We start from the raw sequence: 18790 nt of genomic DNA, 5'->3' as shown, positions 1-18790 counted from the left end.
TTGGCCAACTCAGGGGATCAAATCTGAGGCCGTAAAATAACTGGAAGAGACAGATGGCGGAACTTCGCTCTGCCCCGTTCGACAACAGCCTCATCCAATTCCGTCTTGGATGACCACGGCAGAAGCTTTATTTGAACAGCAAACAGGAGAACGCTCCGATGTAAATATGTTTTATCAAGCCCAGAGAAAACAATCCGCTAAATCACCCGCCGCCAAAAACAAAGTGAGTCGCCGTGTCGCATTTCACGTCGATTCCGACAGAGGCCCTTTCCCTTTCAGAGGTGCAGATATGAATATCGTAAATGGGTTTGCTGGAAATATTTAATTCTGTATTCTTTGTATCAAATTTTCAGCTTCCAAATGCATTAGTCACAGCTGCAGCCAGACTTGACGGCTTTTCAGAGGTAAAATGTGCTCTGGATTCCAGATCCTGAATATTACCCTCAGTTTTAACCGAGAGCGTGAGATGGGTTTGAGGTCTGAGAGAAGCGCTCCAGCCTGATGTTTGATGTCAGAGCTGAAGAACTGTGGGACTCGTATCTGAGGAGCGCGGTGGCGGTGGCGGGAGGGAGCGCAAATAGATAGATAGATAGATAGATAGATAGATAGATAGATAGATAGATAGATAGATCGATAGATCGATAGATAGATAGATATTAAGGTTAATGAGAATTTTGTGTGGAAAATTATGTATATATATATATATATATATATTTCTATAAGCAGGTCTCTCATTAACATTCATCATATGCAAATTATGTATTAAGTTCACTCCATGCCCTGGTGTTCTTCCAGGGTTATGTTGCTTTGAGGAATTATTGGATGATGCTGATGGTGATGACGGTGACCATGGTGACGATGGCCATGTTGATGGCGTCCATGGTGACGGTGACGGTGACCATGGCTGCCGTAAGGAAGATGAGAGTGATGATGCTGGTGGCGGCTGTGGTGATGGATCCTCCTGTGATGATGACCACCATGCTCATGACGTCTGTGTTCATGATGTGAATGCAGAATCACCTTTGATTCAACCATCGCTCCTTCTTCCTGAGTAACGTTTGCACACATGGAGTTATAGAAGACATCCAGATCTATGAAGACAACTCCTATGCCACCAAAGCCTTTCTGGAGCACCTGGACATTAATAAATGCAACATCATCTTCTGATTATCCATCTAGTAGTTTTCATTTCTACATTATGTTACTGCTTTAAAACTACACTTCACTCACCTCTGCTACAAGACTTTGCTCATTTGAGAGACTTGTTAAAGTAATGAACCGCTCCTGTCCACTTTTAATGGCCTGACACACCTGAAAGGATAAGCGTTTCAGTTGATTAAACAATTTCGCCTAAGCTCTCCCTGAGGAAGCTAATAATTAATGCTAAGCTAATACTGTCTGCGATTATAGCCTACCTGATCGCCCAGGTATAAGCCCAAAACGTGGATGTGATCCTTCCTTCCTGTCTCTGTATTCATGTCATCATGCTCGAGGTGATCCCTGTGGTGATGCCTTCGACGTGACCAGCGTTGAAAAGCAGGCATGGCTAGATTGAGCTTTTGCAGGTCAACTTGCTGGTCCTGCCAGTGTTGGACTGTTTTGTCCTGTCAAGGAAAAGAAATATGAGGTAAACCCAGAATGCTAACATGCTAACAGATAAATATGATTTACCCAAATATGACGGGTCTATATCCTTGCTGGTTCTGGAATATATTCATATGAAGATCTCAAGAATTATAGATGCTACAAAAGTTCTACAGACCAATCATTTATCCTCTTTGGAAGTTGCGTTATTCCTGGACCATCAAAAGACAAAGGAATACTAAATCTAATCACATTATGTGGGCTGCATTTTGTTTTTTACTTCTGGTGATTGTATTTGGGCTGCAAAATCCATAAAAGTTCTGTTCATTTGTGAAGATTACAATAATGAACAAAGCATGTAAGAATCCGAAACTTTTGTTGGTCACAGAGCTTATTTTCTGCAGTAATCCAAAAGCCAGTGGAAAAATTCTATTGGATCTTTGTCGAGTGAACCAGGGTGATGCTAACATCCAAAAATATGTCATCCTTGAGGCACTCAATGAATTTCAAAGCCAGCAAATAAAAGCCTGTCTCAAAAAACTGTAAGAAATTTGAGTCGTTTACAATGTATGGTCCATCCTTTTTGAGGTGAGCAGGCAGAATGGAGATGAAGTCCACATACCTTTTGAAAGGAAAGATACTATTAAGTACATAAAATAACTGAGCACAGCAAGTGCAATATGAATAGTGCGTAGGAACGAGACTCACTGTGAAAGTGTTCGCTCATTATAAGTGACTGCACTGTGGTCAACAGGCTCTAGTACAGACACTGACAGAAGTAGAGGCTGGGTTTCTTCTTCAAACGCGCCTTTTAGACGCTACAGACAAAATGGAAGCTTGTAATAAAAATACACTTTGTTTTTATTAAAGCCTGAAAATAACAGTCCTTACCTTCAGAAAATTTGTGAATAGCTCTATGGTTCTGCTAGATTCAGCAGAAGAAGGGCCATCCAGCCAAGTCACATCTAGACCATCTAAACTCTTGTCCTTTAAGTATGTCAATACCGTTTGAACAAAAGCCTCAACACCGGCCTCATTAGCAGACATCAGCTCCAACCTAAACAACAGCAAATGTAGTTAGTCAGGTGGTGCCAAAATGTGCAATGTCAATATAGTGTAACTATACTGTCAATACACTGTCATGGCATACATTTTAATGAATTTTCAGATATTCTCCTCATTGATAATTACATGTAAACCAAAAAAAAGTGGTAAAAATAATTATGATTTTTTTTTGTACCTTGATGATTTGACTTCCAAGCCAAGCAAAATCTTCAAAGTTGGATTTCTGGGGAAAGTTACATATTTTTATGAACACATTTTTACATATTATTTTAAATAAAGTGTGTGTAAAAGACTAAAATACTGTAGTATGATCACACATGAATTACTGAAATAAATGAACTTTTCCAAGACATTCTAATTTATTGAGATGCACCTGTAAATGCTTGTCTTACATGTAGAGCTATTTTATGTTATATATTATTTTGTGGTATGTGTCACAAGAATCTGTTATGTTTGCTATAGATCCAAAGCACAGATGACTGAGCAGCATCAGCAATATCTACGTTAGATATTAATATACACTACTGTTCAAAAGTGTTTGGGGTTGGTAAGGTTCGTTTTTTTTTATTGTTTTTGAAAGACGTCTCTTATGTGTTCAACGTAAGAAAGCAACTCATACAGGGTTGGAACGACATGAGGGTGAGTAAATGATGACAGAATTTTCATTTTTGGGTGAACTATCCCTTTAAGTGTGTGGAATACACTGTCGTAAATAAAGAACAGACTACCTGTATGTGGTGAGAGTGGGAAGGAAAAAGAAGCCATTCGTTTTTATTAGTTATTAAAGGTCAGAGTACCATCAATATCGTTTTTAAACTGATATTTCAAGGTAAAAACAAAAACAAAACAAAAAACCCGACTTACAGCAGCAGATTCACGTTGAAGCGGTAGTAATCTAGTAAAAGAATATTATTGAACTGCTGCCCCCTGCTGGTGAGCCGTTCAAACACGCTCAAACACCAAATAAATGCAGCCTTGGTGAACATAAGAGACTTCTTTCATAGATTTAAAAAAAACCTTACCTTAACTTTTAAATGCGAGTTTACATACTGCAGAATTACTAGTATGGTAGTATGCAGTTCCGAACACAGCCAATCATTAATAGAACTCAGTATAAACAACATTTAAAAGGAAATAACAATTGCAATGGCAAATAATAAAGAGCACTATGTCTGAAAACGATAGTAACATTAAATCAGTCAATTCCACCATCGCTGGCTGAGATCACTAGATAAAGCTGTGCAAATCCTTCATCATACACTCATTCAATACTCTTAGAAGGAAAAAAAAAAGTGCACAAATTGTACCTTGTCACTACAGCAGTCTCTTCAAAGTGAGCCTTTTGGACCACGTTCTCCAAAAATGGTTTATAGTGGTACCCTAAGAATGCATTTCATCAGCACTCTAAGGAACAAATATGCACCCTTATAAAGGGATAAAGACAAGGTCTACTGCCCCAATGACAATGTACAATTTTTGCACTTTTTTCTGACAGTGAAGGAAAGCCTTCATTTCACATCTGACATTTGGAGAGAAGTTGCCCTGAGTAAAGTAACAACTACCTGTGACCACATCCTAGTGTATCCACTTCCTTTGAAACACTTGACATACCTTTGTCCAGTGTCAATGTAAAACCTCCAATTAACTCAAAAAGACAGGAAAGAGGCAGATCACAGACATTCACTGACTTCTAACTCCAGGGCCCGGATCTGAGGGAAGGAGGACTGAGATTTGAGTCTTTTCTGTGAGAGCAAGGAGGCTGTAAGACGGTTTTAAAAAGGAGATCCATCCTTCCATCCATCTCCACATTGGCAGGTGAAGCCACAGACTGGCAACTACAAATCTATTACAGATGAAGGAGCCAATCAAAAGTCACTGAGGATGCTGATGTCAGCAAACTCCTGGCGGTAACGGTAGGAGTACATGCCCAGCAGGAAGGCCCATTTAAGAGTCATGAAGCTCCACACGGCAGATAGATAGAAGCTCTTGGGGTCAGTTATTGCTGAAGACAAAAACATACAGAATGGATTACAGACACTTAAAACATGCATATTATACAGATCTTGTGTGGAATGTTTTATTAGACAAAGCTGTCCATGTGAAGGTACTTACACTGCTTTTCTATAACAGCTAAAGCTATGAAGGTGGCAAAAGCAGCAATAGCCAGGAGGGAGAAGACCGAACTAACAAACATGAAGAACTTGAGTCCCTTCAGCCATGTGCGCCAGTAGTCCTGAATGTACATAATGTGGGTGACCAATGCCCAGAGTGCCAGAACTCCTGGAGATTTAAACCCATAACATATACACATAGAAAAAAACACAGAATGAAATAAATGGAAAATGTACTGGTATTTTTCTGATATTAACTAATAAGTTTATGGACATTTACGGTGACCCTAAAACGCAATGCAATGAAGAGCAAAATTCAAAATGCACATAGATAGATAGATAGATAGATAGATAGATAGATAGATAGAGATTATTTGGAAATAAATAAATTATATATATGTGGAGTGCATTTATGTTTCTTTCTTTCTCGGAGTAGAAAGAATCTCCATATTTATGGGTGATTATTTCCAAAGGCATTTTAAGAAGATGACAGACTGATCCTTTTAAGAAAGAAATGAAATAATCACCCATCATATCTCTATTGGAATAACAAACCACACACTGCATACAGACTGTGACAGCCGGAGATTTCAACCGCGAGATCACACAATAATAGCAACGAATTAAAAAGCATGACAGTAAAAGAAACAGGATGAGAAATGTCCATGTTTGACAGCGGACGTGTAAAGAAGTTAGTCTGTGGCCTTGAGTTTATTTACAGACCTGATAATCCGCCCATCGCCGCAGTCCAAGGCTGTTTATAAACCACATTCCACGCGATAAACGCCGAAAATCCCACCAACATGCCGACCGTGGCATAACCCACACTGATGTAGATCCTGTTTGGACCCATTAATAATGTCTAAAGTACCGCAGTAAAGCTGTAACAAGAGGCTGAAGCGAAGGAGTACACCATCGACGAGAGATTATGTAACGCAGCGCTGCTTATTCGTAAACACGACCGCACGACCCGGAAGAGCTCCCCGGTATCACCATAGCAACAATCAACAACCTCACAGTCGCGGCTGATTCAACAGTTGAACTAAACGTTTTATTACTATATGGATATGTAAAAAGGCAACTAAATATGTGCGAAACATAACAGAATCATTTGTATGTTATTAATTTAGTTTGTTTTATTGAATTATATATATATATATAGGCTTTCAAAATACTTGTATTTGTGTACTTTAAATGTTGTGAAAATAAATGGTTCGCATTTCATAGAATAACTCATAACTACTGTCATTTCCATCATGTCAGCAGTGGCTAATCGCAGTGTGCTCCAAAAAACGAATTTAGCATTAAATGTGCGTTCATTGCTGGGAATTTAATGAGTGTATATGCTAATTAAACACACATTATTTATTGTAAATAATTACAGTATAAATTGGGCATAAAGTTTGATTGAAGATTGCAAAAATCAATGGAAATACATCAAATATGAAATAGGAATGCAATATATATATATATTTTTTGGTTGTCAATGTTTAAATGTATGTATAAATAAATCGACCAGCCTGAACAAACAAAAAGTAATAATCTAAAAGTGTGGAAAAGTGTGTAAACATTTAGAGGTGACACACATAATGTCACATGTTTCTCTTGTTGTTTGTGCAGCACTGAAGATGGTGGTTTTAGTCTGTTTGATCTTTGCTCAGTGGTTTTCCATCTACCTGTCAAACTCATTCTCACAGCTCTACAGTGATTATGAAACAAAAAAAAGCATCTTCTCAATTGCAAATGTACACTACCAGTCAAAAGCTTTTTTTCAACAGTAAGACTTTTAATGTTAAAGAATAAAGAATTATCTTCTGCCCACCAAGTCTGCATTTATTTGCAAAATCCGAGTATGGGTCACCATACTTGGCCACATGTCACTTCACTCACATAAAACACCTGTAAAATATGAATATGGAAAATTCCTTAATATTAATACAGTACATTTTGCCAAGGTTTTTTTTATAGATTTTCATGTAACACTTGGAATTAAACGTAAACATTTTAAATAGAAAAACTGGAAAGTACTTTCTTACTCCAATAATCGGTTTCATTTACAATTTCAAAATCTTGAGTGCAAAGTTTTGGGAGAGAGGAAGTTTAATCAAAAGGAGTACACAAAAACTGCTTATTTAATTAGTTTGAAAAAAAATTCATTATTTAAATATTAATTATCATATACTATTTATTTTACAAGTCTGCATTTATTTGCAAAATCAGTAATATTGTGAAATATTTTTACAATTTAAAATAACTGTTTTCTATTTGAATATATATTTAAAATGTAATTTATTCCTGTGATCAAAGCTACATTTTCAGCATCATTCCTCCAGTCTTCAGTGTCACATGATCCTTCAGAAATCATTCTAATATGCTGATTTGCTGCTCAAGAAACATACAATTTAAAAGCAAAACAATATATAAAACAGATGAGTACATTTCTTTCTGGATTCTTTGATGAATAGAAAGATCCAAAGATCAGCATTTATCTGAAATAAAAAGGTTGTTTAGAGGTTCTTTAGTAAGTATTATTTTTGAACAAAAAATGTATTTACTTATTAATAAATAAAACATTAATTTAAGTTATAGAAATTAATACTTTTATTTAGCAAGAATGCTTTAAATTGATCAAAAGGGATGATAAAGGCATAATCGTACCAAAAAAATTCTATTTCAGATAAATGCTGTTCTTCTGAACGTTCTATTCATCAAAGAACCCTGAAAAAAATTCTACTCCGCTGTTTTCAACGTAATAATAATGTTTTTTCTAGCAGCAAATCAGAATATTAGAATGATTTCTGAAGGATCGTGTGACTGGATTAATGATGCTAAGAATTCAGCTTGGAAATCACATAAATTACATTTTAAAATATATTCAAAACAGTTATTTTACATAGTAAAAATATTTCAAAATGTGATTTTGCTGTACTCTGGATCAAATAAATGCAGGCTTGGTGAGCAGAAGAGACTTCTTTAAAAAAACATTACAAATCGTACTGTTCAAAAGCCTTTGACTGGTAGTGTAGGTGGTAAAAACTGGCGGGAGCAGATCATGCATGCAATTCCATAACAGAATAGAAGAAATGCTACACCCAAAATTGATCAGGCTGACATCATTCACTAATTGTTCCTTGCAACCTATTCGCTTTATTGTCCTTAGCACATGAATACACAAGCAACAAATGCCATGCCTTTGGGTATTATATATAAATTACAACTACATCAAATACAATTAATTATTCATTATTAATTTATGAATACAAAATGTGATCATGTAAAAGGTGTATGACAGCATGATGTTATAACTGTATAAACAGCACAAAAATTGGAGGTATGCATTCAAAATGATGATCTCAAGTAGCATTGATTAAGCATGAGCACACATCTTTGGCCAGACAGATGCTGATGCCCATGTAAACAGAATGAAAGGCCAGAGAGGACTGAACCAAATCAAGAGGCCACAGATGTACTTTGGCCCCATTTCCCCCGGTCACTGTTGAGAACCGGAATACTATGGGTTTTAATGTAATTCAAGGAAATGGAAGACAACAAGTGTCATCAAGCTTCAAGACACACCTTCATAGGTCAGCCTTCATGAAATGAACACAAAGCCACATTTTGTGTCACCAATCAGAGTGCGGCAGGAAGCCGGTAACTCGGTGGCTTCAGCAATTCAAATTAGATCAACACTCGGTGGTTTCCTCTGTATGCTTCACAGACAACACAAACAGACATAAAGAGATCGAGTGAGTGATAAAGAGAATGAAAAAGTCATACAAAGATCGATACTTCACAAGACGCTCGCCTTGAAGACAAGAAAGACAAGACTGTCCTGATTGGCACTGAAGAAAACTATTTGGAAAAAAAAAGAAAACACTGCCAACATCATCTACAGACGGACCAGACATACTGGTACAGTAAGTGTGTTTATGGAATCTATCACCAACAGATGCAACCACATTTACCTTGTGTAATAAGTGTAGCTTTATCTGACCCTGAAAAATTACTTTAATTATATAACTAGTAATAATTTCATTAGATAATTAGAATTTTTGAATACTTCTGAACAAAATCTGCATCAAAATCATTTAAATATGTACCACGACACATTTTAAGGTAACTGACAGTGTTGATAAAAAAAAGGCAGATTGTATTTCACTGTAAATATTACAAGTATATAACAAAGATTATTGGAATACATTTTACAAGAAAATACTATTTCAGTTTTTCTACTTCAAAATGTCATGTTTAATAATAATAATACAAATATTTTAAAATACTGTAATAAAATATCCATTACAATTATATTGATTAATAAATACATTAATTAAATTAATACATTTATTTCTATATTTAGCAATTTAGTAATTAAAATTAAATTATAAATTCTTATATATATATATATATATATGAGAAGAGTTCAGATGCAAAAGCCTCTAAGTAACTGTTTTAACACATTGCCTAAAATGGTGCCCATGGATGTACCCTTTTTTATTTTTTATTTTTTTTAAATGCTCAAAAATTCTCAAATAACTTTGGGAAATTCTGCGGGGCCTGTGATTCATCATGATGCTGGGAAAGAGACTTAAGAGACTGCTGGGTGACAAGCGAGCGCAAGAAGGTGAGCTGTGAATTTACAGAAGACCCCAAATAGAAGACAGGAAGTCACACATGATTAGATGTGGGTGAGGAGGTGTGCATTTAAAACATCTCTCTCTTTTCACCATCTCCCTCCGTGTGTTTTCATCACTATTTTAAAATTTAAATGTTTAATTTATTGTCTTGCTTGCCGTTTTATTTATGTATATATATATATATATATATATATATGAGAAGAGTTCAGATGCAAAAGCCTCTAAGTGCCATTTGAAATTTTCTTCTAAAATTAATTAGCATTTTTCTCAGGCTCCTATGTTTGTTTATGTTCAGTTATTTCACTTCAATGGCAATGAAAATAACCTATTTATTGCCAATGGTGCCCATGAATGTACCCAATTTTTTTTTTTTTTTTTTAAATGCTCAAAAATTGTCAAATAACTTTGGGAAATTCTGCGGGGCCTGTGATTCATCATGATGCTGGGAAAGAGACTTAAGAGACTGCTGGGTGACAAGCGAGCGCAAGAAGGTGAGCTGTGAATTTACAGAAGACCCCAAATAGAAAACAGGAAGTCACACATGATTAGATGTGGGTGAGGAGGTGTGCATTTAAAACATCTCTCTCTTTTCACCATCTCCCTCCGTGTGTTTTCATCACTTCATATTTCACTGGACTTCCAATATAAACAATATTTCCTTCCTCCATGGGCAACAGAGATCCTCTTTCTAAGAAGCAGGCGCTCAGTTGGTATGGGAAGGAAAAGCTGATTTGGAATGACAGGATTTATGAGCATGTAAAATCACATAGTGTTCTGGAATTACAAAGGGATGGAAAACAGTCTTCGTGTGCATATGTGAAACAAAAATCACACACATTAATGTCCCGTTAACTGGAATGGAATCTGTGTGATTTTTGTTTCATTTAAAATTGTGTTGCATTGGGAATCTACGGGGAGTTGAAGATTGATTGCAAAAGGCTGTGATTTGTTGCAGGAAGTCCTACACCCTTTCCCAAAGGAACTGTGTGCTTGTTTTCTCGCTGTATTTTAATCTCTGTGATGTGATTTTTCTTTTCTAGAAATGTAGCACTGGTCTGCCAGTTAAAACTAGTTATTTGTGAACTTTCTGGATACTTTATGGAAGTGTAAAGTACTAAGATTTTTGGAGCATACTATAAAACAGTCACAAAATGTAATAGCTATAAATGCACACTAGAGGGCAAACTAAGTCAAGCAGCACTACTGCTCATCGTTTGGGTTATGGATTTGAACAAACTAACCCTAACCCTAAATATGAAACTTTGGCCAATAACAAATTCTTTCATGCTAGCAACATGAACGACACCTAAAATTGTAAATGCTACTTTTAAAATTGTTTGCCTGACATACAAAACTGTTGAAAATATCTAAATCCACCCTAAATCTAGTTTAATGTATTATTTTTTTTTTAATTAAGCACAGGTGACTTTTTAAAGGTGCTGTATGTAAATTCAAAATATTGTAGAGGGTTTTTTTCACCCGGCCCCTCCTCCTCTGACTTGACACACACGCAGGTTGTGTAAATAAAATTAATACATGTACTTATTTCTATATATTTTATATATCTTAAAATAAATTGAATAAATTATAATTATTAACATATAAATATAATTATAAAAAATTATTTAAATTATTCAGCCTTTAACCAATAAAATCTCTTTTACAAGAGTGTCCTGGCCAAAACAGGCAACAGTACAAATGACACAAAATAGTACACAAAAACAATAGGATATTTAAGGGATACAATAAATTATTCCACTGCGATTATATTTTGTAGGTAATTAAGTATAAGGCTTTGCAAAACAGATCTTCCAGCTGTCCAATAGGTTAACTGTCTGGGACTTAATAGATTATTGTCTATGTGAGTTGATCTTAATCTAAAATATCGTGTTTAAAATGTTCTCAATGTAGCAAGTACATATCTTAAAAGGCATCTACATCTTTACATCTACACTGCACACAGACACATGCTGACCGTCGAAAAAAGTGGCAGACAAAGTGTCTCTTGCTATCTGATCTGAGTTAAACGAGTGCTTCTCATCTGATACAAACTACACGTTCAAGTGCCTTGTGAGGGTCACATGCAGGAGAACTGGATTTCTGAGTTCTGTCATAGCCAACCACTGACACACACACACACATAAACATACAGGAATACACTTTCACATATTCAGACAAGCAGTCAGGCACACAGCTAAAAGGAGCAATTGTGGATCTTCTTACTTTAATTTGCATCGCTGGGCCTTAGGGTTTATATCATTAGCTGCTGTGGAGCACGACGTACATGGAGGATATACATGGCAGAATGCTTTCGTTCTTTAAACAGATCTTGTCTGCTAAGAAGAAAAACAGATTCGGTAAGACACAACTAATACTGTTCTCTGGAAGTGAATGCCTGTTTTGCGAGTTTTAGAACTCATGATCAGAGTTTGTGAACATCAAATCACATAGCGTTGTATTCTCTGTTGTTCCTGTGAGCACACAAATGCATGCTTGAATACTACCGTGTATGGCACTTTCCAAAAGCAGGGTACAAAATAAGGCCTGAAAATCAAACCAGAAAAAAAAAAGATTCAATATCCAGTGAAAGAAGGCACTTCAGCTTTAGAAAATGCTGATCATCAACCTTAGGAGGTCAAACTAATATAATATAAGCTGTTTAATGTTTTAATAGTTATTCAATTTATATGAGGTTTGACATTTTTAGAAAGATTTTTTTTCTCCAAAATTCAGGACATTTAAATCTCTGACTTGTGTGATTATGTAATCTTCATTTAACATTTTACAAAATGACAATAAATAAAATGAATGAATAGTTTGGGGGTTTGTTTATATTTCCTGTAAATGAAAGAAAAAAAGTCAAAATAAGATTATTTACATTTTTGTAATGGGAAAACGAAAAGTAGGGAGCAAAATATGGGACAATTTTGACTAAATATTACATTTTGTTAATTAAAATTAACCAACCATTATATGCTTTTACTACATTGAACATCACACTCTTAAAAATAAAGGTGCTTCATGATGCCATAAAGTACCTTTAACATCTGAAGAACCTTTCTGTTTCACAAAAGGTTCTTTGTGGCGAAAGAAGGTTCTTCAGATTATAAAAAGGTAAGAAAGAGATGGTTCTTTAAAGAACCTTTGACTGAATGGTTCTTTGTGGAACCAGAAATGGTTCTTCTATGGCATCGCTGTGAAGAACCTTTTGAAGCACCTTTATTTTTAAGAGTGCGGTTCAACAAATTAAGTCAAAATTATGTTTTTGTACGGTTCTAAATGTCAAAAAAGACCTCTGATGTGTGCAGGCCAAATATATATAAATCTTTATTTAAGGAGTGCATGCATTTAATATGTTTAAAACAAGATATTTTTCATGCTAGGTTCATTTCAAGGGATTTGAGCCTCTAAATCCATTCAGTCATGAGACTTCAAAATGTACCATTCATTAAAGTTACCATACTGTACATTTACAACTCACGCAACTGCAGGCTGTGTCGTGCTCATGTTGAAACACTGACTGCTTTGCTTCAGCAGTCGTTTCTGTTTTGGAGAGAGATGCTGACAGAGATAATAAACCGAGGACAACAGTTGAGATATATTTCTGGGGCCCTTGTGGAGGAAGGCAGGTGAACAGAGCCAAAACAGGGACAAGCTTCCAAAAACATTTGCTAATTCAAGGACTCTTTGCAACCACCTAGTTACAACATAATCATTAGGAGTTTAGCACATTATCACATAATTTTGCTTCTAACTAATTTAGCCCAAAAGACATATCTGTGAGGCCTCACACACACTTATCAAGGTGTTTACAGCTTGGATTGCAAGTATACACAAAACCGCTTTTCTGTTTGTTATGCTGTGCTGCGTGTTTTGATCCCCAATCTGTAATTTTTAACATACAAGTGTAAAAGAGCAGCAACATACTGTATTCAGATCTTGTTATTCCAGCATTTTGGACTGAGTGGAACAGCAGTGGCTGAAAAACTCCCCAAAACAGTCAAGTGACTCAATGTTGTTATACTTCAGTCCTCCAGAAAGGGAAGCCCACTCTCCTGAAACAATAGCTGGGGTCTAAACAAGTATTATGTAATGTTCCCTGACCTCCAGCCACATGGACATTCTCAGGGTGGGATATGTCTTAAGATTGTCCCCAACGTGGCCTGTGGGTGGGGAGGACATACTGTACAGTACTGCCCATTAAAGTAAATGGCATTCATTCCTTAAAAAGATAATACATTTTAGTAAATAATAATAATATCGTTAGCATGGGACACTAAGGTTAATATAAGTGCTGTTCCAATCCTTGTGAGCTGTTCACCTAGACAGCATCTTTTGGCAGTGTTGCTCCAAATAACAGGCAGCAAAATAGGCTGCCTTTTAAGATAACCTGTTTTAGCTCAAATCTAAGACAGCACTGCATATAATCAAGGATAAGGCAATCCAAGAATAGACTGCCTGCGACAAGCCTGTTGAAAACCTGATGGCGGACAAGGAAAATACATATAGTAATATAAAAAATATATATGTTTATGCATATATTTATTTTAAAATACATGGTATATTATTTCAAATATATTCTAAATATATAAATAAATGTTATATTTATAAATATTTTAATTATTACTTGTATTTAAATAATTATTCAATTTTATGTGTATGTAAGGTAACACTGATATATACAGTACATATGAAATATCTTATATAATGTTTTATTATTTATTCATTTATTTATTATATAAACATACATTTACTGAATATCATTTAATGAATAATAACATTTTAAGGTTTGTTTGAGTTAGGATGTTACGAGCAGCTGCTAGACAGTGAGGCAGCTCACTAGATTTTGAAAAAGAGCTTGAGTTTCTATCTTTGGAGCATCTTGCAAGTATAGAAATAAACAGCTAGAACACAATACTATTTATCTGAGTTCACAATATCCAGCCACTGGGTTTTGTGGGAGTCATGAGATCTCACAATATTAAGCATGAGATGGGAAATAACATGATGTAACAGTAAAACGGAGAGCAGATTGAATCAAACAGTACTGACTTCCTCTCTTTCTTTACTTTTGTCTCCTCAGAGGCTCCAGCAATCATGTGCTCAGAAGACACAGTCCTCCGGTCGTCTCTGCGCTCGTCCCTTAAAAAGGTACAGAACGTCAAAAATAACTTCCTTAACAATGTCTGTGTGCACATATGAACTCAACTATTAGTTGCTTTTTTCTTTGCACTGCCTGGGGTAATTCATGCTTCTCTAATGCACAAACTCTAAATCAAACACTGAAGCAAACCCATTTTACTAGAATGTAAACATTCAAAACTCATTTAAAAAGGTGTTGGGTAAAATAACTATTCAAACGTCAGAAGGATTTTTATCCTAGCCAGTGCTGCAATTTCCTATTCATTTACTCCTTCACTCCAACCTTGGCACCTGCATTAGTAAGTAAGGTGGGTTATGGACACGCCCCCTGATCCTCACCCCCTCAAGGTTTATCATGCAGCTGGAACACACAGATAAGAGCGCTGAAGGAGAGACCGTGTTAAACGCACCAGCTAAACATATTTTGCCTGCTCTAGCGGTTCTTTTACTGCTTGATGCAGAGTTTTGTTATGCAAATTTCTACTTTTCTGGAGGAAGATGAAATAATCCTTCAAAACAACGGAATAAGATGCTGTTTTTATTCCACTTAAAAACCTTTGCTTTATCTCATAATGTTCATTGCTGTCCCAACATATTATTATGCTTAAAGGTCCCCTGAAATGCTTAGAAACACGCAGCGTTACTCTATGTGTTGACGTCATTTTAACTGAAACAGGAAGACAGGGCGGGACATATCAAGCAGCCCCGCCCCTTTTTTAAAAAGCCAGTAGCGTTCGTTTATATCACAGCTTGGGCTAGAGCCCTTGAGCTCCGTAAAGCCTTGACAGTGTATGCCCGCCACAATCTCATCCATATCGCAATAAAATATAGCATGCTGTGTAGAATTCAAATAGCTACGATACATTTTGTGATCCACTCCGTGCTATCGTGTCTCTGGACCGGAGCAGGGTGTGTGTGCGGTGGAATCGTTCCCTGTTCCCTATATAGTGCACTACGTGCCAATCACTGTACAGAAAATACTAATTCTGTGGACAAGTGACCGATTTCAGCCGCGGCTTCAGCGTCTATTTTATAGTGTAGGGGGCGGGCGCGTCGGATTCTAGAGAGCATTTGATTGGTCAGAAAGTTTGATGAGAAGCTGAAGTACGATGTGACGTCAAAAAAATCGTTGAGCCATTTTGGCTAAAGTGACGAACTGCAAGCTTTGAATGCTTATATCTTCTAAATGTGAATTTTGTCACTGTTTTGGAGCACACTGCCTTATAGATAACCTTAAGACTAACATATTGATACTAACACCCAAAAAACTTTAACTTTGATTTCATGGGTACTTTAACAGATCATTCGTTCATGCACATTCAAATGGTTAGAAATGTCAAAACACTGTATATAAAACTGTATACATCAATATACAGGTATCTGAAATAAAACTGCAAGTTTTAAAATAAATTTGATAACCGTTAAGCTATATTTAATTACATTTTAAGAAAAAACTAGGTTTTTAATACTTTATTTTATTTCAAATTAACGTTCATTTTTATTTCAAGTGATGAAAATGTGTTTTTTTAAAGGTTGTGGTTTTAGTAAACTATAATAACCCTGGTTTAATACCATGGTATATGAATATGATAATAATTTAGCATATAGGCATAGTGGAGTCCGGGGCTAATGTTCACACTTCAGCCCGTGTGACAACTTCCCCCATCATAACTAACCCTAGAGCCAGTTCTAGTGCTGTCAAATGATTAATCACATCCAAAATAAACGTTTTTGTTTACATAATATATGTATGTGTACGGTGTATATTTATAATGTATATATAAATACACACACATACAATATATATTTTGAAAATATTTACATGTATATACATTTATATTCTTATATTTTATATTAGGCCTATATAAAAATATATTTAATATATAAACAACATATTTTTCTTAAATATATACATGCATGTGTTTGTATTTACATATACATAATAAATATACACAGTATACACACGTATATTATGTAAATAAAAACTAATTTTGGATGCGATTAATCGCGATCAATCGTTTGACAGCACTAATATAAACACATCCACGCTACAATTGTCTCTTCAGAACTAGTCTGACCAAGTATTCCAGTTAACAAAAGGCTATATGTGTCCCTGGACCACAAAACCAGTCATAATTAGCACTGGAATATATGTAGAAATAGCCAACAATACATTGCATTTCCTACCGTAAATGTATTAAACCTTACATTTTGATTAGGTAATAGGCCTATCCATTGCTAAGAACTTGGACAACTTTAAAGGCGATTTTCTAAAAAAAAAAAAAAAAAAAACTTTTCAACAGATTTTAAAATAGTTGTCGGCCAAATATTGTCCTATATCCTAACAAACATCCATCAAAGGAAAGCTTATTTGTGCAGCTTTCAGATTATGTATAAATCTCAGTTTCAAAAAATGTACCCTTATGACTGTTTTTTTGGAACAGGGTAACATATGATTTTACAATTTTAATGTAAACAATCACCTGCGGCTAATCCATGCGGATGCTGGTTGCAGTGGTTAGTGTAGTAGGCGGGAGCGGGAGCGAGGGGCGGCGCCTCGGCTGGATCGGTGAGAAGGCGGTGGCACGTCTGACAGCGAGCAGCAGGTTTTAATGGCATTCGGAGGCTGGAGATCACACGCACACAGGAATGCAGCGTGCAGGTCCGGTTGTCCTTAAACAGGGATTGTCAAATCCTTACTGGACATGTAGATTTCGACATGTGCTGCTGCAACAGATGATCTTTAAGTAAAATAATTTTTCATATATCGGACCTGGCTGAAACATGCATCTTTTTCGGAGCTATAATTACCAAGTCTTTCCAGATCGGTGTACCAGTAAGGCAACACCTCAGATTCGAGGAATCAGCTGGGTAAGTGGGCAGAAATAAATTCTTTAAAAAAAAGTCGAATTGTTATTTGTCAAGAACGAAAGAGAAACTTCTATAATCTGGTTATTCCATGAAATGGGAGCTTGTTTGAAAAGGTAATGCTCTTTTTTTGTTTTTTTAAAGTATCTTTCTTCATTCAAAGAATGTTTTAAGTGTTAATAAATTACATTCTGCAATCTCAAGTTAAATAAACTTGCTTTGAAGTGTGCTTAAAAATCCCATCTTCATGGAAAAATATGGCAAAATTAAAAAATACCTGTTTAATGATAAGACATTAAATGTTGGTGTCTGCTGTTTATTGGCACCCTTTTCTTGGAATAACCCAAACAATATTTCCATTCTGAATACATGCAGGTACAGTTATCTCAGAACAACCTATTGACTCTGTATAGCTAATGAAGTGTGTTTGTGTGTGTGTGTCAGTCAGGATATGTGTGAAGGGAAGATGGCATTGAAACCAATGCCAAATGATGTGAAGCCGGAGGCTAAGACACTTAACCAAAGCCCCTCAGACATTGAACATGACCTCAAACAGTCAGGGAGAGCAGAGCTTACTATTGTTGTTGTATATGATGATACATTTTGTGGTCTGCGCCGACTCGCGCATGTGATCCGCTCCGTGCTATCGTGTCTCTGGACCGGAGCAGGGTGTGTGTGCGGTGGAATCGTTCCCTGTTCCCTATATAGTGCACTACGTGCCAATCACTGTACAGAAAATACTAATTCTGTGGACAAGTGACCGATTTCAGCCGCGGCTTCAGCGTCTATTTTATAGTGTAGGGGGCGGGCGCGTCGGATTCTAGAGAGCATTTGATTGGTCAGAAAGTTTGATGAGAAGCTGAAGTACGATGTGACGTCAAAAAAATCGTTGAGCCATTTTGGCTAAAGTGACGAACTGCAAGCTTTGAATGCTTATATCTTCTAAATGTGAATTTTGTCACTGTTTTGGAGCACACTGCCTTATAGATAACCTTAAGACTAACATATTGATACTAACACCCAAAAAACTTTAACTTTGATTTCATGGGTACTTTAACAGATCATTCGTTCATGCACATTCAAATGGTTAGAAATGTCAAAACACTGTATATAAAACTGTATACATCAATATACAGGTATCTGAAATAAAACTGCAAGTTTTAAAATAAATTTGATAACCGTTAAGCTATATTTAATTACATTTTAAGAAAAAACTAGGTTTTTAATACTTTATTTTATTTCAAATTAACGTTCATTTTTATTTCAAGTGATGAAAATGTGTTTTTTTAAAGGTTGTGGTTTTAGTAAACTATAATAACCCTGGTTTAATACCATGGTATATGAATATGATAATAATTTAGCATATAGGCATAGTGGAGTCCGGGG

The 18790-nt window shown here is 35.8% G+C and overlaps 3 protein-coding genes across 3 annotated transcripts in view; 1 reads left to right on the top strand and 2 right to left on the bottom strand.

Moving 5' to 3' along the window:
* Positions 1-719: 719 nt before the first annotated feature.
* On the bottom strand, positions 720-4161 carry LOC107594041 (uncharacterized). The gene is made up of 9 exons (XM_016283970.1): positions 4143-4161; positions 3957-4029; positions 2825-2872; positions 2476-2641; positions 2293-2402; positions 2149-2206; positions 1416-1604; positions 1231-1311; positions 720-1134 (listed from the first exon to the last, which is right to left on the bottom strand). The coding sequence occupies exons 1-9, from the start codon at positions 4159-4161 to the stop codon at positions 769-771; spliced, it is 1110 nt and encodes a 369-aa protein (XP_016139456.1). The 3' UTR covers positions 720-768.
* Positions 3628-5706, bottom strand: LOC107594008 (heme transporter hrg1-B). The gene is made up of 3 exons (XM_016283940.1): positions 5484-5706; positions 4762-4929; positions 3628-4651 (listed from the first exon to the last, which is right to left on the bottom strand). The coding sequence occupies exons 1-3, from the start codon at positions 5611-5613 to the stop codon at positions 4515-4517; spliced, it is 435 nt and encodes a 144-aa protein (XP_016139426.1). The 5' UTR covers positions 5614-5706; the 3' UTR covers positions 3628-4514.
* A 4120-nt stretch (positions 5707-9826) lies between these two features.
* Positions 9827-18790, top strand: part of LOC107594040 (rap guanine nucleotide exchange factor 3-like) — a 36230-nt gene continuing 27266 nt past the window's right edge. Inside the window, exons 1-2 of the mRNA XM_016283968.1 lie at positions 9827-9885; positions 14478-14545. Coding sequence (XP_016139454.1) covers positions 9831-9885; positions 14478-14545 — 123 coding nt within the window. The 5' untranslated portion in view covers positions 9827-9830. The remainder of the gene's footprint in view (positions 9886-14477; positions 14546-18790) is intronic.

Source organism: Sinocyclocheilus grahami, unplaced genomic scaffold (genome assembly GCF_001515645.1).
Source record: "Sinocyclocheilus grahami isolate Dianchi unplaced genomic scaffold, SAMN03320097.WGS_v1.1 scaffold178.1, whole genome shotgun sequence".
NCBI lineage: Eukaryota > Metazoa > Chordata > Actinopteri > Cypriniformes > Cyprinidae > Sinocyclocheilus > Sinocyclocheilus grahami.
This window is presented reverse-complemented; position numbering and strand designations above follow the sequence as displayed.